Source organism: Pantherophis guttatus, chromosome 15, assembly GCF_059756535.1.
Source record: "Pantherophis guttatus breed Tessera chromosome 15, ASM5975653v1, whole genome shotgun sequence".
Taxonomy (NCBI): Eukaryota; Metazoa; Chordata; class Lepidosauria; order Squamata; family Colubridae; genus Pantherophis; species Pantherophis guttatus.
The window spans coordinates 22186-46644 of record NC_142077.1 but is presented as its reverse complement, the minus strand read 5'-3'; the positions used below and the strand labels follow the sequence as shown (position 1 = coordinate 46644).

Below are 24459 nucleotides of genomic sequence, written 5' to 3'. Positions count from 1 at the left end.
CTCTCTCTCTCACACACACACACACACACACACACAGAGAGAGAGAGAGAGAGAGAGAGAGAGAGAGAGAGAGAGAGAGAGAGGACTTTGATTCTCAATCTGAAATTGATCCTGGGAATTCTCTGCGTTTTAGGAATAAGATGAAAAGGTAATGCCTCACTCTTGGTTTCATTTTGGCTTCACAAGCGTCTGATAAAATCGGTGACATCATGGACAACCCTTTTTGCTGAAGGAAAGGACAGGATGCCATAGCCAAAAAGGGGCATTATTCCATGCATGCCATTCTCAACATGGCTCCAGGTTACTGGCACACCATTGTCCATCAGCCGCTTCATGTACAGCAGCCCGTCGTCTCGAAGGATATCAAACTCGCAGGTCAAAAGGAAGGTCTGAGGGAGCTTGCAGACGACCTCATCTTCAGCCAGCAAAGGGGAAAAATTCTCTGACAGCATCTCTTTCATTTCTTCATACAGCTGAGGGTTAAAATTAGACAAAGAGTGGTCTTGTTCTGTGTAGCCCCTGACTTTGAACTGTTCGGGGATGTTGTTGGCATTCACCCACTTCTGGTACTTCAGTCGGGTGGCCTTGGGGACATGGCTGCTCTTCAGAAGACCATTTATAAAGGAAGTTGGCTTGTTAAGGTAGCGGCAGCAAAAGTAGGCAACCATTTTTCTCCACAAGAGGGGACTTCTGCAGTTCTGCTGATAGGATGGCAAAGACAAATCCACGGCCTGAAGTCCTGGGTAGATCAGCGCTTGAGCATGGACCTTGGGAAGATCTCTGCGGTCTACCAGTAACTGGCAAATGCGTGTGGCAAAATTAGCTCCACAACTGTCTCCGGAAATGATAATATGGGAACCGTCTATGCCATAATCTTCTGCGTGTTTCATGAGGTAGACAGCAGCCTTCAGACATTCAGTATACTGGTTTGGATAAGGATTCTCTGGCGCAAGTCCATACCTAAAAGGAGCAGAAAATGACTTGTTATGGATTCTTGGAGCATTTATGAATTCAATCTTCACTTTCTTTTGTAACAGTTTGTTTTAAAAAAAATGTAAGATGGAACCACACTCTTGCAATTATAGTGAGCTTTTATAAAAGCAATGATTCAAGATAGTACTAAGTAACTTTTGTTTTTAAGGAGTGGAATCTAAAAATGTCCATGTGAAATTATGAAAGTTATCCAATAAACATAAGGACTAGGTGAATTCTGAGTAAAACCCAACAAAATTGTTGGACACCCAATTCCAAGGATATGTCAGGGAATTGCGCAGCAGGTGTCCAAATGAAGTCAGAGAAGCTTAAACAAATTTATATTTTTATATAAATAACTATTTTTCATCTACATTTACAGCAAACAAGGTAGTCAGGCCACCTGGGGCACCGTGAGGTAAATCACTGAGCACACGGAAGAAAAAGGCGGGAAAAAGGAAACACCCCCTCCACACCCACAGCAACCAATCACAGCGCAGATTGCCTCAGGCAGAAGCTGGCATTCCCCAACCAATCCACCACAGCAGAGTCTTCTGGCTCATTGCCAAACCCATCACAGCTCCAGCTGCTAAGTTTAAATATTGCCACAAAATGCAACTGTCGGCTGACATCACTGAAGCCCAAAGCATTTCCGGCTGGCTCAGCAGCTTCTATTTCAAGCTGGTGCAGAGCCATTAAAAGAGGGTATTAAATCTAGCCTTAGTGGCAGAGTTATCCATGTTAGCATTTGTTAGCCCTCTGGGATAGGCCAGGTCAAGAGGCAGACCCAGGTGAGCTGTGAGATAGAGTGGTCAGAGTCCTGAAAGCATACCAGAGCTTCTCTCTGCCCAAACTTATTCCCAACAGGGGGCTCCATTCTGAGTTTCTCCCTTCTTCACTTGGAGAGTCCCCTCTCCTTTCCTTGTACAGTTACTTCCTGGCTCTTCCCAAACTCCCTCTCCCCCCCCCCTTTCCATTTAATCCCCAGGGGAGACCTCGGGAGGCAGCTGGACGGAGGGACCCTTTCCAGCTGGGGAAAGGTTGATTCCATAAGCCTTTACACAGCACAATTGTGCGTTATGTGTTGTGGAGAGCAGTCGGATGGACCGGTGCCTTACCTTTGCTTACTTATATACAAGGCTGTCAGCCTGGATCATAATTTTAGAGCCCTCCCCCCCCACCCCCCATTGCTGCAGGTTAGAGGAGGAAAGAGGCGACACTCACCCAACCGCCACCACGGTTGCATCCCCCTCTTTGGCCATGTGGCGCAGGGCTCTTTCGTAGGCATCTGAAACAAGCAGCGGAAAGTTGCACTGGATAAAAACTCACTCCTGCAAACCCCTTTCTTTCCCTGCCTGAAGCCTCGGGGGAAGATTTGCTGAAGGCAAGCGGTCACACAAAGGATGGCCACATTCACTGCTCAGCTCTCCTGCTTTTGGGATACTTTGTCAGAGGGCAGCTATGGGGGGAATCCCCCAAGTGGATTGTGGTGAAGGGGAGCAGAGAGCAAAGCAAACTGAGGTTTTAATACAGTTGGGCCTCTCGGCTTTCATCCTCAGAACAACTCAGATACGCTCAGGAAACAGGGAATCCTGTGTTTAGATGAGTTTGCTCTTTTCAGCTGTTCGGTTAAGGTAGTTTGGTGACCCTTTTTCTAGAAAAAGCTCTGTTTGTTTCACGTACACTAGTGGAAGCCTCCAGGTCTACACAAGGCGAAGGAAGACATATGAATCTGACAGGGAGACCTGGTTGGATGGCCAAAGTGCCAAAGTAATAATGGGTTAGTATCATTTTTGTTATTGTTTACAAATGAAATAGCCATAATAACTAAAACTGACAAGGAAGCCATAGATATTGTTAAACAGTTACAAACCAAATTTAAGATCAGAAATTTAGGAAATATTAGGCATTATTTGGGTCTAGATATCAATCAAACAGCTAGAGGTTATAAAATATCTAAATCTAGCAAAATAAGCCAAATGTTGAAACGTTATGGCATGGAGCTATGTAAGCCAGCAAAAACGCCTATGGCACAGGATTTTCAACAAGGAGAAATCCAAAGTCCTAAATTTAGTAAGGAGATCTACCAGTCTCTTATAGGTAGTCTATCTTATATAAGCAATTGGTCGAGACCTGATATTTCATTTGGAGTAAACCAATTAGCAAGATATAATGCAGAGCCAACTGATAGGCATTGGGAGGCCGCAAAGCGTATATTCTGAAAATGATGATGCATTATGCGTTGTATCTAGAACCTAACAATGATTTAGTATTGAGCGCATATGCTGATGCCAGTTTTGCTACTGATTTGACCACCAGAAAATCCACATTGGGTATAGCTATCATGTTAGACAATTGTTTGATTGGCTGGAAATCAATTCGTCAAAAACATATTAGTCTATCTACTATGGAGGCAGAATTCTCATGTTTGTCACTAGTTTGTACTGATCTGATTTATTACAAACAACTAATGATGAATATTGGTTTAAAGATGGATTATCCAATTGTAATACATGAGGACAACCAAGCTGCTATAAAAATGGCAACAAATTTAGCAGTTAAAACTAGATCTAAGTATACTGACATTCGGTATCTGAATGTTCGGCAGTGTATCCAAAGCAACATGGTTAAGTTGGAATATTGTATGTCGGAAGACAATATTGTTGATAATTTTACCAAAGCGCAAGGTGATATCAAACATAAAACGTGTTGTGAAAGCTATAGATTAAGAATCTAAACTGTATATATTGACCTGTCCAAAGGGGAGAATGTTAGGATATGGTTTGAGCCTAACAAGTTGTCCAGGCAATATATGTGTTCTGTGACTTTAATATCGATATGTATTGTGTGACTTTAAAGTTTTAATGCTGATTCATTGTAATGCTGAGTCATGCTGTAATTAGATAATTACTGATTGTAAGCATATTTCAGAAAGGTACTGTAAAGTATTCAGTTGATGATATGCTACCATAGTGTGTGGAGTTGCTACCATTGTGCTGTTGGATGGATCTGCTACCATCGTGGTTTGTGAACCAGAGTGAGTTTGTTATTCTAACCAACTACTGTTTGTGCGGTAAGAAGATTTTGTATCACTGGACTGATTTAACTGGCAAAGACTTGGATTGATTTAAAGACTATGAGATTGTTTTTTCCCTATAAAGTAAACTTTTGATAAACCAGTTTGGACATCTCTTATTCATTGCTGTCAGCAACGTTTCTCTGTGCTCTACACTCTGCTGGTTGGTAACACAACAGCAACAGCCTTTGCATTGCATTTAGGGAAGTAGGATCACTAGAGAGCTCTTGGTTTAGTGTGAACAGTTGTATCTGTTTCTGTGTGTGTGTGTGAGAGAGAGAGGAAGACAGAGAGAGAGAGAAAGAGAGAGACGGAGAGAGAGAGAGAGAAAAAAAAAACAAAGAGGGAGAAACATTGAATGAGGTGGAATGCCAGGCGACTTCATGAAATCTCCATGGTTTGTTTCAACCCAGGGGTGAAATGCTACTGGTTCATTCCGGTTCAAGCGAACCAGTAGTGCTAAAAACTACAGTTTTGGGCAAACCGATAGTAAAAAAAAAAGCTCCTGGTTTGGTTGAACCGGTAGATAGCTCCTGGTTCAGTTGAACTGGCAGTTTAAAAAGCTACCGGTTCCTCTGAACCGGTATTTCTGATGATCAGCTGTGCAGGGTTTAATTTGCTAGAAAGCAGGAAATCCTGCTTTCTAGTGAAGCTAAATCACAGGGCACAGCTGATCCCCCTTCGCTATTCTACTTACCTCCCCAAGCCTCCTTTTGGCGTGTATATGCATGCGCGCACAGCATGCATTTGGTGCGTGGCGTGGATAAGCGGCCAACGAACTGTTAGCAAACTGGTTTGGATTTCACCACTGCGCCAACCTGAAAAGTTTTTGCCATTACGTGGGAAGTGTTTAGGGTTCCAGCTATCATTGCCCTGAGATTGCCTAACCTTCTTGGCTTTGCTGTCCGAGGTTGGCTTGGAATCTTGGCCTTTTTTGGCCTTACCGATGCTTCCGAAAACGCCCGCTCCTCCATGGAAGTAAAGCACAGCTTTTCTTCTCCTAGTTGGCACCGTTCTGGACGAGTAGATCCTCACTGGCACCCCATCAAATTTCTGGTTCTGAATGACAAGGGACGGATCCCTACACGGAGGTACTCCGGTAGTCCAAAACCGTAAGACATCAAGGACGCTGCACAAACCCAGCTCCTCTAAAATAATTCCCTGTTGGCAAAGCACAGAAGAGGAGAATTTAATTTTGGGAGACCACCTTAATATTTTACTGCAGAGAGTTGGTATTCCTAAACCTGCATGGTACCCACAGCAGGTAGAGGGTCCTTCAGAATGAAAGAATGGGCATCGTGGTGTGACAACCCAGGCTCTGTGACTTTTGTATGTGGATGTGAGGCAGAGTTTGCATTTCAGTGTTGTCATGCATCCTGTTGCTCTCCCTTCAACACATACCTGAAGTGCCCAAATTAAAGGGAGTTAGGCTGTAGTAGGTCGCAGTTATGGTAGAATAGATGTAGCAGGACATTAAACTTTGCAAACTGTAGTACCTCCATAAGCTATAAGTGCCCTATCATACTGAAGGGAGCTGGCTGGGCATCATGGGACCTCCAGCTCAACCAGCTGGAGGACTTCAGTGGGGGAATACTGCCTTTTACAGAGAGAAGTCCTCCTCCTTCAGGCTTCCAAATCTGGACAGCTGAACCAGTCACAGCTCCAGGAAACTGTTTCTGTTCCATTGATGAGGATGTTCATAAATTCAGGCCAATTCTAATCTTTTAAGAAAAGGTTAAATCAATGCAATTCTTCTCTCCCAGTTCATGAAAAAAGAAATGAAACCTTACCAAAATTAACGTTGTGACGAACATCGTCTGGCAGATGCGGGCCTTCAGGGGTTGATCGATCCCAGGAGGAAACACGGTTCCAGCGTACTGGATAAGGACCGAGAGCAGAAAGACCGCTGGGTAGATGGCACCTGCAACAAGAAGGCAGGCCAGGCACTTCCTGTAGGATACCATTGTGCCTCTCCTGAGGCAGGTTCTCCTCCTCTGCCAAGCTGCCCGTGGAGGCTGTGAAGAGCCCGTTGGCTGATCCATGGAGAAATAGATGGTCCAGGATTGATAAGGGGAGGTTGATCTTCTCTTCCCCGCCCATTCTGTGCTTCGCCTACAGGAAGAACAGAGCAGGGAGGAAGGTGTGATGGGAGGCAGCACTGGGTCCATCCCTGCAGTTGGCAGGAGGTCCAGGTGTCCAGGTAGACCCCTTAGTGCAGGGATTCTCTTTGGGCCAATATCTTCTCAGCAGTTTTGGGCATTGAAATCCCACCTGGTCACCATGCAGATTTAATCCCCAACCTTCTGTTGATTTTTAAATCGATTGCTGCGTCATCTCGCTCCTTTCTCATCAATTCTCGGGATTGTAGTGGTGTTAACGTTGTTAATTTAGCCATGGTTGTCGTCCTTATATGGATAATTTTTTGCCCATGAGCCATGACCATCCCACCCTACAAGGGATGTACGGTGCCCCCAGTTCAGGGGCAGGTGTGCTAACCCCTGCCTGGATCCAGACTGGAAGAAAAATCCCAATCTGCATAGAAGACAACAGAGGACAACTGGTGTAGGGTCTCCTGCTTGGGCGGGGTTACAAGGTCCCTTCCAACTCTGTTAATCTGTTAAAAACAATGCTGGGTTCCCATTCTCTCATCCCTTGGCAAGGATGGAGGTCACGCACAGGCGGCTTCATTTTCAAGGTTCGGAAGCTCTGAGCAATCGGATGTCATTAGCAGACTGGACAATCTTGATTGTGATAATATGATGTTGCAGTAAAGTAGGTAGATAAGAGAAGTTTAACAAGGCCAGTGGGGTGTTGGTTGGCTGTTTTATTGCAGACGTTTCATTACCCAACTAGGGTACATCATCAGTTTTTCAAAGGCATTTCCAAGAAACGCTTTTCTGTCACTGCAGATGAGAAGTCCTGTTGTAGCCTTTCTGTCTCAACACGGACCGCCTTTTCTGGCAGAGTGACTGGGCAGAGGGAAGATGTTACTTTTTTTTTCAAAACTAGCATTTTTTTTGGCCATGAGCCATGACCATCCCTCCCCACCATCCTCTTTATCACCGTTTAAGGAGGGACGGTCCTAAAAAAGCTTTCTTTACTGGGTTGAATTTATATTTATCGACAAAGAAATAAAGGGAGACTAGTATAGTATTTCAAGCTACTTAGCTTTAGTCAGCTAGCAATACCCTTCTGGGATTCGAACCTGGGCTACTTACATATTACGTGGATGTATTAACCTCTAAGCCATGTGCTCTCCTCGCTTTGTTGGCTATACCAGGGGAGAGATTCAATGTTTTTCCCGGTGAGACCAGTCTATCAAGGCAACTTGGTCTACCCAAATATGGGATGGAGCAACTGCTTCTGCTTTCGCCTTTCAACCCCAATCCAGGAGCCTTTGCAGGCAGTCGCTTTCGCAACAAACTATTTTTGTATTGAATTTACCTGAATTAGGTAGAGGTTAATCCATCTACCTAATATGTAAGTAGCCCAGGTTTGAATCCCAGAAGGTTATGGCTAGCTGACAAGGGCTAAACAGCTTGAAATAGATCTATACTAGTCTCCCTTTATTTCTTTGTCTGTATATATAAATTCAATTTAAAAAAAAAGTTTGTCACAAAAGTGACTGCCTGCAGACTCCTGGATTGGGGCTGAAAGGCGAAAGCGGAAGCAGTTGCTCCGTCCCATATTTGGGTTGCCCTGCCCTGAAAGACCGTTCTCCCCAGGAAAAACACTTTCTTTACTGAGAGATCTCTCCAGCTTCTGGCCCTTCCCTTGGCGGTCCCACTTCCCCTCTTGAGATGGGGGCCCTCTCCAAGGCGTCTTTCCCTCAGGGTTGCTTTTTCTCAGTCCATAAATCGGTCAATCTCCCCTCCTCCTTGCCTAGTGAGACCCACAGATGGTCTCTGCTTGGGTGTGCAGGTGTGGCCTTGTTCTGCCTCACCTCAGGCGGAAGGATGGATCAGACTTGCAAACCACAAGAAGGCACACTAATCCCTTGTGGGAACTGCACATCCCCATTATTGTCTGCAGATCCGTGGGTTGATCCAGATTGGTGTTTTCACCGTCTGGTGCAAGAAGCAGGTTTGGGCAGCCTTCTGTAGGATGAGAGGAGGGGGCCACTCAGGTCTCGGGGGTGGGGATGGGTTGGCATGGGAGTTGAGAGTTTGCTTCCCAACTTAAACAGGGCCTGACCACTAGAATCAGACACAGCATCGCTCCGGTCCAGGGGTGGGGCAACAAAAAACGAGGACTGAGAATGGGGCCCTCTGCCTGCCCACCTTTAGCCGCTGAGCCCTGGGAAGATTGCTGCCAGGAAGAAGGCAGTGGGAGGCCACCGACTGGGGAACTAAACACCTTCCCCTGTGGCAGGTGCCCGTTCCCGTTGAACAGGTGCATCCTTTCTTGACAAGGCTGATCCGCGATGGGGGAGGATTTCAAGGACCTCCTGTACTGCAGAACTGAGCCTCTTAGACTCTGCTGAGCCTCTTCTGTCCCAGAACCACAACAAGCAGACCACAAACCAGCAGGCAACTCCTGTGCACACCTCAGGCTTTTTAATGGTCCCGTTCTGTAGAATCCCGGCTTCCTCCCGTAGCTTGCAATACCTCCTCTATCCACCAGAGGACTCTGTTGTCTAGGAAATCATGGCGGGTGGTGGTGATGAGGCATTGGCTGTCTATCTTGTGGGACAAATCTTCAGTTGTAGGGATGGAGGAGCCATCAAGGGAATCAACAGCAGGATGCAAGGGTGGGGTGGAGGGGTGAAGGGGGGGCTGAGTGAAAAGTAATGTCTCTGCCTCCATAACTTTAGTCTAAATAGGGCTATCTTAATGAAGACAAGAGGAAATTAGCAATTTTGCTCCCCGTCCTTAATTCTCTGCATCAGCCACATCGTGAAAATCCTCAATGCTTTGTCTCTTCAGCCAGGTCCTGACAGTTCTGTGTCTTGATCTGAGTCGAACGGAGGCCCTTCCGTTTTGGGAGGAGGAAAAGGTCAAACTCACGTGTTGGCAGTCTGCACTACATGGGGGGTGGGGGCCAAGATGGTGAAATACAATTTGACAGTTGCCTCTCGGTGAGGAAAGGCCGACACTCACAATATTTTCTCCATGTGCTTCTGGGCTTTGCTGGATCATAGTTTCAATCTTTGAAAGTTGCAGTCTAGTGCCGGGTTTAAGGAAATCTACGTGAATAACACCATCTGTATTCCCAAAAACTGTACAGACCGTCATCAGTTAACAACAGCATATACATCAAATAAAAAACAAACAAAAAACACCCGTTCAGTGGCCATTTGAGGTTGTGATGGTGCTGAACAGGTGATACCTATGATCGATCTCTGAGATTGTAGCCATCCCAAGAACCCCAGGTCAGGTGCTCTAATCTGGCCACTGGACAGTTGGCTCGCATTTACACCTGTTGCCATGTTCTACGGCTGTGCGATCCTTATTATCCTTATCCCCTGCCAGCTGGTGATCTCGTATTTGTGGGGGGGAGTGTGATGGTTGTAAGTGAGAGTATAGGTTGTAAGTCACTTTTTCCAAGGTTGTCATAACTTCAAATCAGCATTGTTCAATGAATGGCTGTAAATTGAGGACTACTGCATGCCTCTTTATGGTTTGAGCTGAAATGGGCATTGTGAGCTTGTATTCTGTGCCCTGCTACATTCCCCCAGTCTAGCGTAGGCGCATGACTCTGCCTCGTTGTTTATTCCTGCCTGAAAGATCAGGTGCCGAGCTGAAGCCTGCAGGATTCATATCCTGCCCCATTGTCTTCTCCTTGCAATCACATTCTTAATCTCGGTAATAAAATACTTAAGGCTCCTTCAGAATCTACTGACCTAATTTTGCCAGGGAATTTAATCTGTTGCTCATCGTGGCTGCTCTGCCTACCTAGGACTCCTTTCCTCCTACGTAAAAGAGCAGAGGGCTTTCTGGGTAACGCATGGGATGCAGGCAGGGTCAAACATGAGGGAGATGTGCCACCGCAAGAGAGGCTGTGGGGAAACTGACTTTTGCTCAAGACAATGGAGATGAGCACATGGCAGCCACAGGGGTCTGCAGGCTGGGTGTCAAAGTCCAGGGGGAGAACTCCAGATAAAGTTCCATCTTACTCTTAATCCTGTGCTTATTATCCGAGGCGTAATAAGAAGGGCTGGGCTGCTGGGAGTTCTCAGGGGTTCGGAAGAACCTCTAGCTGAGATTCTGTGCAGTTTGGAGAACCCCCAAACCCACTTCTGGCTGGATCCAACCACCCCACCCCTCCCAGGAGTCCCCGTGCAGCCCGTTTTGGATGCAGGTAAGTGCAGGGCATGTGTGGAGGCTCAGGGAGGGCGTTCTCTGTGGCCGCAACAACCCTCTGGAACGAGTTACCCACTGGGCTCCGGACGGCCCCTGACCTCCGCTCTTTCCGCAGTGACCTGAAGACATGGCTTTTTCAGCAAATCTTCTGATCTGTTTGGCAGCTATATTTTTAATTTGGGTATTTTAATTGGATTTTTAGCATTATTTATTGTTTTGTTTTATTGCTGTGAGCCGCCCCGAGTCCTTCGGGAGAAGGGCGGCATATTTATTTTATTAAACTTCTCCTGAAGGACTCAGGGCGGTGAACAGCCACAAGATAAAACACATAAATACAAAAATTTAAAATAAGTTAAAAACGAATTAAATAATTTGGCTGAATTTAAAATACCCCATAATTTAAAACAAATGAAAATTTACATTTAAAAAGGGGAGAAGATTTAGGCCAGGCCAGCTTGATGAAATAAAAAAGTCTTAAGCACGCGACGGAAGGTGCGCAGATCCGGGATCCTCCGTATCTCCAGGGGGAGCTTGTTCCAGATCGTAGGTGCCCCCACAGAGAAGGCTCTCCCCCTAGGGGCCGCCATATATACACACACATACATACATACATACATACATACATACATACATACCGGAGGTTTGGGCCTGTTTCCGGCCGCCAGAAGGCCTCTGGAGCATGAGGAGGTTTCTGCCCTCCCAGAGGCTCAAGAAAAACCTCTGGAGCCCGGGGAGGGCATAAACGCCCCCCCCCATGGTGCAGGAGGTTGACTAGGCCACACCCACCATGGCCACGCCCATTCAACTGACCCTGCCTGGATCTTGTCAGTTGTACCAGAGGGGATGTTTGGCTGTCTCTTGAGATCCCGTCCGTGTGTCCCAGGAGCTCTGAGGACCATTCTGGAAACTCCCGGTAGTTTTCTGCCCCTTGATCTTGCTGTCCTTGTGAGGTGGCAAACGGCCATTATGGCCAAAGCCTGGAAGGGCCCCTTAGTGCTCTTCAGGAATCAAAGGTATTATGTATTTGGCACATTTTATTGTTTCTTTCTGCCTGATGCAATTGATAGATTGCGAAATCCTTTGCAGTGCAGCCGTGAACCTGTTGCAGTTTTACTGCTTTCTTTTTTGTGTCACCTTGGATTGTGCAATTTCATCCCTTGGGCAGGTTGCAAAATGTGTTTTGTAGCCGGCACAAAAGGAAAGGAATGTGCCCGTGTGCTGTGATACATGACCGGATGTTCTTGGGTTCGAATCCAAGGCAAACCATTCAACGTCACAATAATCCAAGTATTTTCCCCCAAATCCTGAGGCTGAAGAGCGAGGGGCAGGGGACAGAGAGGAAGAGGGGGAGGGAGAAAAAAAAAAGATGCCCTTCTCATCATAGGGGATTGGAATGGTGATCAGGAAGTCAAGAGGAGGAGTAGAGAGTAAGATAGGAGGGGAAAAGGAGAGAGAGGAACAGAAGAAAGGGAAAAGGAGAGGAAGAAAGGGAGGGGAAAAAGAGTAGGAGAGAAGGTTAGAAAGGGGGGAAGAAGGGAGGAGTGAGGAAAAGAAAGAGGAAGGAGAGAAGAGGAAGGAGAGGAGGAAAAGAAAGAAAAGGATAGAAGAAGGGAGGGAAGGGAAAGAGAGAAGAAGGAGAAGGATTGTTGTAAAACAAGGGAGAAGAAAAGGTAGAAGAGCAAACCCGAATATAATTTAAAAATATTTTTTTTTCTTTAGAAAATAGATGTATATGTTGGACTAACTATGGATAAGAGAATGTACATTTACAATATTTTTTTAAGAAATAAAATAAAAAAAAAATCAAAAAAGGAAGTCAAGAGGCAATTGGAATAACAGGCAAATTTGGCCTTGGAATAGAAAAGGATGCAGGGCGAAGGCCAACCGAGTTTTGTCCAGGGAAGATTCAGAGCAAACACCCTTTGCCAACAACCGAGGACATGGACATCCCCAGAGGGTCGATATTGAAACCGGGTCAATGATCTACTTTGCAGTCAAAGACGCCGAAGCTCCTTACAGGCGGTAAAAACGAGCTGGGGCTGACTGCTCAGGCTCAGGCCACCAGCTTCCCATGGCAAAGTTCAGGCTTTGGGGGGGAGGGGCGGACACAATGACAGAGTGGGCTTCGGCCTCTTTCTTTTTGGATCACAGACTCATGGGAAGACTGAGGACCTCTGGAGTATTACTAGAGCTGGACGCAAAGTACTTTTGGGATATTCAGGACTTTCCTTCCCCTCCCCCCCAAGTGTGGGCATAGAAATGCAGCCCATCTGTCTTGGTGGATCTGTAGATCGGGGTGAAATCTACTTACCTTCCTTACCGGTTCGGAAGTGCACGTGCCCCGCACACACATAAGGTGACCAGATTTTAACATTGGTAAAGAGGGACATTGTGGGCGTGGTTTATTTTGTGGGCGTGGCTAGCTGGTCATGTGACTTGGTGGGCGTGGCTAGCTGGTCATGTGACCGGGTGGCCATGGCTATGTCTATAGGGTAAGGTGAACAGATTTTAACATTGGTAAGAAGGACACCATTGTGGGTGTGGCTTATTGTGTGGGCGTGGCTTGGAGGCCATGTGACTGGGTGGGCGTGGCTACCTGGTCATGTGACCAGGTGGCCATGGCTATGTGTATAGGGACTACTCAGAGGGCTGAAAAGTCATTTCTGACAGGTCCTCACACTTTTGACTGGTCCTCACACTTATGACCATCCTCACATTTATGCCCGTGCAGCATTCTTAACAACCATGTCACTCATTTCACAACTGCTTCTCTTCAACAAGGTGACAAGATAGGGCAAAAATGTAAAATGTGAGGACAGTCGTAAGTTCGAGGACTGGTCAAAAATGTGAGGACCAGTCAAAAATAACTTTTTCAGCCCTCTGAGTAGTCCATATGCACAAAAGGACTAACCAGAGGGCTGAAAAAAGTCATTTCTGACAGGTCCTCGCACTTTTGACTGGTCCTCACACTTATGACCATCCTCACATTTATGCCCGTGCAGCATTCTTAACAACCATGTCACTCATTTCACAACTGCTTCTCTTCAACATGGTGACAAGATAGGGCAAAAATGTAAAATGTGAGGACAGTCGTAAGTTCGAGGACTGGTCAAAAGTGTGAGGACCAGTCAAAAATAACTTTTTCAGCCCTCTGAGTAGTCCATATGCATTAAAGGATTACAGCAATAGAGAGGGATGAAGGAATGGAAATTAGAGTAGGAGTGAGGGTAAGAGAGGGAGGAAGAGAGGAGGAGAAGGAGAAAGAAAGAGGAAGTAGGGAGGAGAAAAAGAGGGTGGGGGGAAGAGAAAGTAAGAAGGAAAGAAAAGAGAGAGGTGGTAGGTTTGAGGAGAAAGATTGCTGTACAATAAAAAAGATGAAAGGGAAGAAAGCCAACCCCAAGCAAATATAAAGATATTAAGATAAAGAATGAATTGTTAAACTTTAAAGAATAAAAGAGAACAAATATGAATAAATAGCAATAATTAGAAACACACATACAAACATACAATGTATTTTCTTTGAACAGAATATTTGGCTGGTTCACAAATTTAAACAGCGTTTAGTCATTTCAATTAAATTTACAATTTCTATATTTCCTTTTTGCCATATTTATTCCTCATCTATTTTTTAAAAAAACCAATATTACCCTTCATCCTCATCTCTAATCTTAATCAAATTCAATTTTTCCCTTCTATTCTATATTATACCCCTTCCCATTGTCATCTATTTTTATATCCATCCTCACATTGTTTAATTATGTAATTATGTAATACAGTTGTTTAATACAAATTCAACATTTTAATATAAATCAATTAGTTATAAAACTATCTTTTTTGTATATTAATCAATATGAACATGAATATTCCAATTATTTCCATGCAATCCAATTTCTTACAAATCAATTAATTATATTTACCAATAATAATAAACCAAATAATTTCTCCCATATATTCCTCCGAACCACAACTTAACCATTTCTGCTTTCAACACAATATACAATTAATAGTATCTCAATTATTACAATTCCCTAGTTAAATACAGCTTTTTTTCCTTTGTGTTTTAAAATCTTGAACTCTCCTCCTAAATTTCCCATTGTTTGCAGTTTTTCACCTACCTTTTTTGGGGAGGAAAAATAAAAATAAAAATAAATCTCTCTCTGCCTCATTTTGTCACGCTGCACCAAAGACCCTGGTTTCGGTTTCGTTTCTGAAGCTTAGCTAGGGGAAAAAAAAACTGCTTTACACTGATTGCCTGTAGGGCGGCCCTTTGAAGCCCTGGGCAAGAGTTTAAACAGTTTTTTTTTTCTTCTAGCCATCAGCTGGGGCTCAAGAAAAATCGGGACTTTTTTGAAACGCTGCGGGACGCGGGACAAATTGCTCAAAAGCGGGACTGTCCCGCCAAAAGCGGGACGTCTGGTCACCTTACACACACATCACGTGCACGCACACACCTGTGCATGCGCAAAACCTTCTGTGCATGCGCAGAAGGTAAAAAAAATTACTTCCTGGTTAAAACCAGGAAGTAATGACACCTGGGTGGCAATTGCTACCAGATCACCGAACCACAGGGAAAAATTGCTATCAGATTGGGCGATCTGGTCCGATCCGGGAGCATTTCACCTCTGCTCTAGACCAAGGATCACCTTAGTCCACCTTGGGTGGATCTGGCGGTCCCTCAAAGGGTTTTGTGCCTGGCCACCACCTGTTAGGCAAACAGAGCTCATCTGTTCAGTTAACTCAAATTATTTTGTGGCATGAGTGAAGGCAGGCTAAGAAGTGGGGGGGGGGGGCAGGATCAGGCCACCTCACGGGAAATGAAGCCGTCCGTTTCCCTGCTGCAGGTCTGCAGCCCCCCGAAAAACCTTGGGAACTTTCCCATATGGTGAATATGCTGGTGGTCAAATGCAGGAGGATTTATACACATTGGTAAAAAAAAATTATTTAGCTCCTTGGCTTCTTTTACTTTCTTAGCCGCGTTCATCAGCCCGCAGGAGGGAAAACTGGAGTCAGGCCCAAAAGCGACAAGGTGAAATCCAGATGAGTCCAATCCTTTAGTTGCTTACCGAAAGGGACGGCATCTCCCCAGATGAAGCTGCAAGCTTCCCACAGAGATTCCAGGGTGGGGCTCCCCTGAACCTCTCCCCCCCTCCACTATCCACCTCAGGGTGCACACTGCACACACTCAGGCCTCTCCCTGGGAGGTGCCTCCTCTTTCTCCCTGGAAAACATTGGTGCTCCTGCCTTGGTCTCCCCATCCAATATTATGGTTATAAGTTGCAGTGGTTAAAAGAGTCACCGCATGAGCTGCCTCAGTTCTACCACCATGAGAGATCACCCCCCCTTCCCCCCCAAGAGAGATCGCCTGCAGGGACACCCTGTCCTGGCAGTAGGGAGAAGAAGCTGGGGGGAGGGGGCAGGAGGTGGCGAGGGAAAGACCAGCCTGATGGATTTCTAGAACTGCTCTAGGAACTGGATTATGCTTTTCATGCTCTTCCTTGTACTGGGAAACTCCAGGGGCCCCAAACCGGTCAGCAGGCAGATCCCGTGGAATCCATCCTTCAGGTGACGCCAGGTGACAGGCACCCCGTTGTCTTCCAGCCGTTTCTTGTACAGCAGGCCATCGTCTCGGAAAATGTCGTATTCGCAGGTTAGAAGGAAAGTCTCCGGAAACCGTCGTAGGATGACGTCTTCCATCAGGAGCGGGGAAAGCGTGGGCTCAAATGCTCTTTTGCATGCTTGGTACAGATCTTCTGAAAATGGACTGGGTACAAACGGCTCATGAGATGAGACTTTGAACTCCTCCGGAATGAGTTCTGCGCTAATCCATTTCCGGTACTTTGCCCTGAACTCCTGGGGAACGTGGGCATTGCCCATAACCTCTTCGACCCTGGCATCGGTTCCCAACAGATAGAGCAAGCCGAGAGAAGCAGCCTGCTTTTTAACTAATAAAGGGAAGGAGTGGTTCTGCTGATAGGAAGGCAGATTGAAATCCAGAGCTTGGAGAAAAGGGTAGAGTAGCACGTGGCCCCGGACACGTGGCAGGTCGGTTCTCATCACCAGTTGCTGGGAAATGGCAGTAATGATGCCAGCTCCGCTGCTGTCACCAGCCAGCACAACCCGCTGGGGGTCCACCCCATAGTCCCCTGCATTCTTCAGAAAGTGCGACACGGCAGCGTAGCAGCTGAGTTGCTGAGCTGGGTAGGGGTGCTCCGGTGCCAAGGGGAATCTACAGCAACAGAGAAGCCAAAATATATATATATATACACATGCCTGTCCCGGGCCTCCCCCACTCCCGAAGCATCCCGTGCTCTGCTTCTGCCCTCGGGCTGCCCGCAGGCCTTGGCCTGCTGCCGACCCACCCAGGACTGGCAGGACTCGGCTGCTGTTCAACCAGCTCCAGGGCCAGCAACCCCTGGCTGGCCTTTCTGCTCCTTACTGTGGGGGGCCCAGGAGCTGCCACATGGGGCCGGGCTTCCCTACAGAGGCTTCCCCAAGGCCGTTCTCACCATTCTGCAGGGGGGTGCTCTTTGTTGGTAGAGCCTCCCTAAAGGCAGGGTGGGTGGCTGAGTGGCAAGCAGCCTCGCCTACCAGAGGCAGCAGCACTGGTGGATTCTGCTGGCAGTTTTAGGGCCTCTGGGAGACTGAGTGGGGCCATTGAGAGCGGGCCAAGACCTGTGGGGACCCGAAGGAATGTTGGGGGAGGTGGGTTGGGGGCCTGCTGCAACACCCTTGTGCAGCCCATATATCTCTGAGGGAAGAGGACAGGGGCTGCGGTAGGGGGGGAGGGGGCACCTTTCCTCGGTCCCCATCATGACCCGGTTTAATTGAGGGGCCCTGAACTGCCCACTTTCTGCCGGACCCTCCAGGGTGGATGGAAATGATTGAAGACAAAAACCCAGTGCAATCCGGACCAGTGGGAGCTTCTGCACCGTCTTCCGGAGCAGCCCCACATGGAACGCATTGCAGTGCCCCAGTAGCAAGGTGGCCAGGGCATGAGTAGCCATCTCAGGATGCATCTCGTGGTTGCAAGAAGACGGCCCCGCTGCTGGCTCCTGCCATCTGCTCATCAATCCCAGACTGTGAGATACACTAACCTTCCTAACTGCAATTCCCCCTCCCCACTTCTAATGCTGGAACTGGCTCTAGATGGGCACCCGATCAATGGTGCCCAAAGCTGCTAAGAAATCCTGGAGCACAAGGATGGGTGGGTGCCCCCCCTGCCCCCCACCCCCCCAGGCTCCGTCCAAGGTCAAACGTGACCCAGGCCATCTCTGTGTTTTGCCCTGGTCTGAAAGTCACCCAAAATGGGTCCAGATAATCTGTTTCTTCCAAAAAGGCCTCAGTCCCTGTCCCCCACCCCCTTCTCCTCAGGGAATCTGAGCAGATGAATGAATGCAGAAGGGTCATCTTTTACACATGCCCCTCCCAGCATGCCCAGTTCCTAAAAAGTTTAAATCGGGAGGGGAGGGTTCTCGAGGAGAGTGTAACTGGAAACATCCACGGGGCGCAGCCAGCTGGCGGACCGTTTGGGTGGCTGTAGATGTGGAACAGAGAGGGGCTGGCTGGTTGGCTGGAGGCCGAAGGTCAGAAGGCTACCCAGCGATGGTGGTCAGCCTTCTGTGAGGCAGCCAAGCTGAGTCCACTTACCGGATGCACACGACCACTGTGGCAACCTCCCGGGCAATGAGGCGGCACAACCGTTCGTAGGCTTCTGAAATACGACCAAAAAATGGTTGCACTGATGAGAATGTCTCACTATCTCAGCCCCTTAATTTATAGGCTAATGCATGCATTCCTGGAACAGGATGATGTTTTCTAGTGTGGAGGCACATATTTAGAAACGAGATGAGGACTTTCGGTGATGTTTCAGCCTCTTAAAGGTAAATGCAAAAGAAACCTTCATTTGGCCCTGATATTACCCAGAATGGATTTTTAGTTCAACATCTGAGTATTAAAACATTGATGGTGTTATTTGGAAAAATAAATGGATGTTCATGCTAAGATCCAGCTGAAAGCCACAAACGACTGATAGCAAACTACCGTATTTTTCGGAGTATTAAGATGCACTGGAGTATAAGACGGACCTTAGTTTTTTGGGAGGAAAAAAAGAAAAAAAACTGATTGGCAGGTGGATCTGCCTCCCGGAATACCCCCGATCAGCTGTTCCTCGAGGTTAATTTTAGCAACATGTTCCTTGGTTTTTTTGGCTTTTTTTTTTGCCTCTGAAAATTCTGAAACTCTGTTTCAGGAAAAAAAAAAAAATTCCTGCCTCTGAAAGCTTCCAAAACAGAGCTTCAGAAAAAAAAAGCCTCTGAAGCTCTGTTTGGGGGCTTTTTTTCTGAAGCTCTGTTTGGGGACTTCTTTTCTGAAGCTTAGTTTCTGATGCTTTTTTCAGCCTCTGAAACCTCCGTTTGAGAAGCTGAGAGTATGAGACGCACCCAGATTTTCACCCTCTTTTTTTGGGGGAAATGGTGTGTCTTATACTCCAAAAAATACGGTATTTCATTTATGCCATTAAGTGGGCATGTGGGGGGACATACACAATTTATTTTATTTTTTAGGAGGAAAAAATTGTGAGGAAGACTTGCCAATGAAAACCTGAGAAGAACAGGGCCTCTTACGTTAACATCCTTCTAGACCTGTGAGAAACACAGACAGGAGATCTTTAACAATAGCCTTTGTAATCTGTCGATTGTTTGATGAGAGGATCGATTGTTTATCCAGGCACCACCCTTGGCCTGTTGCACGAGGACTCCACTCAGCCCCTCTTGCCAACCAGTGGTGCTACTCACGGGGGCTGCCAAAGAGGCCCACTCCTCCGTGAATCCAGACCAGTCCTCGCCTGGGCTCGACACCTGCTCTCCTGGGCCAATAGACCTTTACTGGGACTGCCTCAAAAAGCATCTCCTTGATGGTCAGGTCAGGGGCTCTCCCTGGGGGGATCCCGTTGATGAGTAGCCTCCATACCACGTATTGGGGGCAGATGCCAACTTTCTCCAGAATCACAGCCTGCTCGGGGGAGAGAAACACAAGGAAGAAAAAAATCTAACTTGGCAATGCGTGAAGTGTGTATGCAGAGGCCAACCAAAGCGGCTTCCCTTTGACCTGCTCTGCTGGGAGGCAAATCCTTTCTCCATTGCAAGAGAAATTTGCCAGCTTCCTTGTGCGGAGGACAGAGGCACCTTGCCCTGTTTCACCACATAAGGATTTGATTCAATAAGATCCCCAAATCCAAGCACGGAAGCAAATGGAAGGATCCTATCAGACGCACCGAATAGCTTGGAAGATTCAGAGGGTCTTGGGGTTGGGCAAATGAACTTTGCCCCACAGTTTCAAACTGCCCCATTGAATAGTATTGTGGGCACCCAAACCGAATGGACTAATTACACAACTTGGGACCCTGCCTTTAATCAGATTTCTTTGGCAGTTCCAATTACATGGATATTTTGTATTGGGCTTACTTTGCACAGTGGTGGGGTTTCAAAATGTTTACTACCAGTTCTGTGGGTGTGGCTTGGTGGGCGTGGCATGCCATGGCTTGGTGGGCATGGCTTGATGGACGTGGCAGGGGAAGGATACTGTAAAATCTCAATTCCCGCCCCAATCCAGGGGAAGGTTACTGCAAAATCCCCATTTCCTCCCGATCAGCTGGGACTCGGGAGGCAGAGAATAGATGGAGGCGGGGGCCAGTCAGAATTTTTACTACCGGTTCTCTGAACTACTCAAAATTTCCGCTACTGGTTCTCCAGAACTGGTCAGAACCTGCTGAAACCCACATTTGGTTCCGCATAATCATAATTTACAATAGCTTTGCCAACTATCTGCAGTGTTTCCTCGGACACCATGCAGACTTGCATCCAAGCCAGCCAGCGGTCATAAATATTAGTCACCGTGACCTTAACGGTAATTGCTTGCAAAGGCCATCTGTTGAGATACGCCTGGGCGGTTGTTTGGCCACTGCAAAAGCAGACTGCAGGGTCCAATCCAGCAGGGCACGGCTTGTGTTCTTCAGTTGGGAAAAAGACACAAGGACACCCAATGCCAAGGAAATGGGGCACAGGGGAAATGTCTCCAAGCAGCAGTCCAGGGATCTGTGGACGGGCAGTCTCCCTCGGGGCTCTGCACTGATCCCAGCCCTTTGGAGACCCAAGGAGGCCCTGCCAAGAGGAGCTCTCCAGGGGGGGCTGCTGCAAAGGAACACCCAGCAGGGAAGGAGGGAGGCAAGCAAGCAGGTATGGTTGGAATTCCTGGCTGGAGGTGGGGAAGGCAGCATCGGATGAGAACAAGAAAATGGCAAAGATTGCCTGGGTTCCAGGCAATCTGCAAAACCCTTCCTGATTTTCTACAAATGCTGCAAATTGCCCCTTTGGAGTTCCAGTGGTGAAATTCAATTTTTTTTATTACTGGTTCTGTGGGCGTGTCAGGGGAAGGATACTGCAAAATCCCCATTCCCTCCCCACTCCTGGGGGAAGGATATTGCAAAATCCCCATTCCAACCCCACTCCTGGGGGAAGGATATTGCAAAATCTCCATTCCCACTCCACTCTGGGGCCAGCCAGAGGTGGAATTTGCCGGTTCTCCGAACTGCTCAAAATTTCCACTCCTGGTTCTCTAGAACCTGTCAGAACCTGCTGAATAGCACCCCTGCTTTGGACTCTCGGGAGCACCCAGTCGAGGCCGATGGTGGCCAGGCAGACTCACGGAGAGGAAAGCCAAAGTCCGGGGAAGGAGGCTTACCAGTTTGAGGAAAAGATTCATGATCAAATTGATAAGGCGCAGTTTCGCCCCCTGGGTGATTCCGGGCGGGATTTGCGTCCTGGTGAAGTCATAGTAGAGGGTCCAGCCGAGGAGTAAAAGTGTGACTGAGGCGCTGAAGTGAAGCACTAGCATCCACAGCACTTGGCTTAAGGTCATCTCCATCTCCACGGGAAGGTCAAGTATCTGGCCAAAGATCTCCTTCGGCCTCGGTCTGGGCAGGCTGCGTTTTCACACAGTTCTTTTAAACAACGGGAGACGAGCACAGCTCGATGCCCTTTCTTTCAGGGTTTTAATTGTGCACTTGGCATGTTTATGTAATTCATGTTGCAAACTCCTAACAAACAGAACTCCTTTGAAATCTTTCTCGTCTTAATGATCCCACGGGCCAACGTCAGCCTTGTTCTACTGGATGATCACCCTGCAGATTAAATTAGAGTGTTTATCTGTTTATATCCCTTAATTATGGGCTACAAAGGCAGGTTCTGCCCTAGGTGAGCTTCTGTGAATGACATTTCGTAACAGAAAATTGGCTATACGTTGATTTACCGAAATCAAAGGTTTTGACACAAATAGAACGGTGGCTTAATGATCTTAAGGCCCTTTTCTTGGAAAGGGGATCCATTGGGGAGAGAAATACGCTGTCTTTTATTCCACATATTTAGTATATATGTGAATCCCATTGGTAAGGTTGCCCTGCCCAAGCCCACTGGCCGCTTATGTCTTAGGTACATATCTGGGACTGTAACAAAATAAAAATGTTAGTGCAGATAACAGTAAAAAGCAGGTTAGTGTAGCTCCCCTCTTTTTAGGTTTCTGCTTCCAGGCCTCTGGTCCCGATCCAGTCCGTAAGCCAATTTATGCTTCGCAGCAGGCACTTCCGGGTCTCTTGGGAAAGTTCTCCTTCAGGCATCTCTGCGCAAGAGCTTCCGGGACAGTCAGAGCCACTTGCAGGGAGAGGGGCCCGGCGTCCTTCCCTTTGGCCAACCGGACCTATTTGGCCAGACACTTCTTGAAGAGGAGCTAGAAGGAAGAGGAGGCTGGAAGGGGAAGGGGAGGCATCGAGGGCCAGGAGAGGGAAGACCCAGGGCTCAGGAGAGGGAGCGCTTTGTCCCAGCCAGCCCCACCAAGCAAACCTGGTTTGAGGAACCTCGTTGGGCCCCCTGGGAATGGGGAGCGTTCCCCAGTTTTCCCATGGAGATGTATTTGGGGCCCTCAAGAGAAACACAGACATTGCCTGGAGTAGAGGTGGGTTTCAGCAGGTTCTGACCAGTTCTGGAGAACCAGTAGCGGAAATTTTGAGTAGTTCAGAGAACTGGTAAATACCACCTCAGTCTGGCCCCACCCCCATCTATTCTCTGCCTTCCAAGTCCCAGCTGATCGGGAGGACCCTTCCCCTGCCCTGCCCATCAAGTCACACCCACCAAGCCATGCCATGCCCACCAAGCCACACCCACAGAACCTGTAGTAAAAAACCCTTATACCTGACTTACCTCTTCCTTGGCCATTCACTTAACGTGGGGCTGCCCTTGAAGGCCACGCGTGGGATGCTTTCTTCTGTGGGCTGCTGCCACATCTTCTGGATGCAGCTCCAGGTGCTGGGGATCTCTGGCAGGCCCACCCATCCCTTTAGGCTTCTGGCTCCCCCAGAGAGGGATGCTGCAGTCCCTCCCTCCAAGGGGTGAAATCCAGCAGGTTCTGACAGATTATGGAGAACCGGTATTTGAAATTTTGAGTAGTTCAGAGAACCAGCAAATACCACCTCTGACTGGCCCCAGAGTGGGGAGGGAATGGAGATTTTGCAATATCCCTCCCCTGCCATGCCCATCAAGCCACACCCGACCCACCAAGCCATGCCCACAGAACCTGTAGTAAAAAAAAAAATGGATTTCACCACTGCTCCCTCCAAAGAGTGTCTCCTACTGGGGTGAAGGGGGGGAAACCCCTTCAGTGTTATGGCACCTGCCCTCTGGCAGCCCCGAGACCTTTGGGGCCCCTTAAGATGGTCTTGAAGATCCATCCAGGTGTTCCCTCGGGACTTGGCCCAGGGCGGAGGTGAGCTGATCCGGCATGGCGTGGTGGATGATGCCCCTCCCCATCACCATTCCTGGTTGTTTTTACGGGGACTGTTATATTCCATTTTTATTGTTGTACGCTTCCTGGAGTCACATTTAGTGAGCACGTCTGCACGCACTCTCTCTCTCTCTCACACACACACATGGAATAGGGACACCTAAACCTAAAGAAAACTCAGGATGTCATTCTGGTGAAAGTCCCATGGACTGAAAACTGCTCTGGGCAACACGAGGAGCGAAATGGCTGCTTGGCTCCAAACAAAGTCAAGCCACTTGGTCACTCTGCCTGAGGGACTCTGTGTGCCCCCCCCCTCCCCGCCGTCCTGGGCGCTCTCTCAGCTGGCGGATGGAATCGGTGGGTCTTTGGTCTCCTTCAGGCTGGGGGTTGGGGTCTAAGGTGGGTCTTCTTTACTCACTCCTCCTCTTCTCCCCTGCGGGCAGCCATTGCCCCCAGGGGCAGAGGGGCCCAGGACAGGGCCTGCCCACTTGGGGCCCTCTAGAGGGATCTCTCCCCCCAAGGGATTGTCATGTCTTCTGCTCACCCACCAAAGGAGCCTGCCGGTCCCTGCCCTTCTTGCACAAGGCATCTCCTCAGGCACCTTCTCCTGTCAGCATGGCCTTGCCACTTGCACACCTCTGCCCCCCCATCCCTGCCCTTTCCCCCTTTGCCTTTGGCTGGGGGCAGAAATGAAAGGAGCAGACCAGGGCTGGTGGTTTGCATGTTTACTGAACCTCGGAAGGTATACACGAAGCCGGTCTAGAGGCTCAGCAAACAGGGTGAACCTGTTTCGCAAAAGGAGGGCGAGGGAAGGGGGGGGGCAGGAGAGAGGCGAGAGGGAAGCAGCATCTACCAGGAAAGGTCTCCTCAGACTTTTGCGCAACACTTTTGCCGGGGAGAAAGGTCTCTTCAGAGGCAGAGTGTGAGGGAGGCACGGTTGAAGGCGAGGTCCTGCCTGGAGACAGAACGAATGCCGATAGGAGACTGGCATGAAAGGCCTCTAGAGCCTTTTTTAGGAGCAAATCCTTTTTTTGTTTGTTTTCTCTACCTGTGGGAATAGAGATTGACTGAAAGAGCCGCACTAGATTTTCCAAAAGATGGATACTCCCGCAGACTGCAGTCTCTGTCTATACAGAGACAGAGACTGCCACCATTCGGCATCCGGCCACTCTCCTGTCCCCAGTACCCCTCTGCCCCTTCAACTGCCCACTTGGGAGATCCTCTTTCCTTTTAATGGGGAAAGCCCATTATGTGTCATGACACAACCCCCAGCGCTGACAC

The 24459-nt window shown here is 48.0% G+C and overlaps 2 protein-coding genes across 2 annotated transcripts; both read right to left on the bottom strand.

Annotated features, from left to right (window-relative positions):
• Positions 1 to 41: 41 nt before the first annotated feature.
• Positions 42 to 6012, bottom strand: LOC117669627 (arylacetamide deacetylase-like 4). Its single transcript, XM_087878995.1, has 4 exons — positions 5839 to 6012; positions 4993 to 5209; positions 2197 to 2260; positions 42 to 960 (listed from the first exon to the last, which is right to left on the bottom strand). The coding sequence occupies exons 1-4, from the start codon at positions 6010 to 6012 to the stop codon at positions 180 to 182; spliced, it is 1236 nt and encodes a 411-aa protein (XP_087735121.1). The 3' UTR covers positions 42 to 179.
• A 9708-nt stretch (positions 6013 to 15720) lies between these two features.
• Positions 15721 to 21344, bottom strand: LOC117669628 (arylacetamide deacetylase-like 3). The gene is made up of 4 exons (XM_087878993.1): positions 21088 to 21344; positions 19143 to 19359; positions 17998 to 18061; positions 15721 to 16576 (listed from the first exon to the last, which is right to left on the bottom strand). The coding sequence occupies exons 1-4, from the start codon at positions 21268 to 21270 to the stop codon at positions 15802 to 15804; spliced, it is 1239 nt and encodes a 412-aa protein (XP_087735119.1). The 5' UTR covers positions 21271 to 21344; the 3' UTR covers positions 15721 to 15801.
• Between the last annotated feature and the right edge of the window lie 3115 nt (positions 21345 to 24459).

Bases quoted from the DNA above. Each gene is read 5' to 3' on its own strand.
- LOC117669628 (XM_087878993.1), bottom strand. From the start codon at position 21,270: ATGGAGATGACCTTAAGCCAAGTGCTGTGGATGCTAGTGCTTCACTTC. The intron at 19,360-21,087 runs GTAAGCCTCCTT...TCCCCCGAGCAG, and splicing joins TGAATCTTTTCCTCAAACTG to GCTGTGATTCTGGAGAAAGT. The intron at 16,577-17,997 runs GTAAGTGGACTC...CTGTTGCTGTAG, and splicing joins ACAGTGGTCGTGTGCATCCG to ATTCCCCTTGGCACCGGAGC.
- LOC117669627 (XM_087878995.1), bottom strand. From the start codon at position 6,012: ATGGTATCCTACAGGAAGTGCCTGGCCTGCCTTCTTGTTGCAGGTGCC. The intron at 2,261-4,992 runs GTAAGGCCAAAA...TGCTTGTTTCAG, and splicing joins GGGCGTTTTCGGAAGCATCG to ATGCCTACGAAAGAGCCCTG. The intron at 961-2,196 runs GTGAGTGTCGCC...TGCTCCTTTTAG, and splicing joins GCAACCGTGGTGGCGGTTGG to GTATGGACTTGCGCCAGAGA.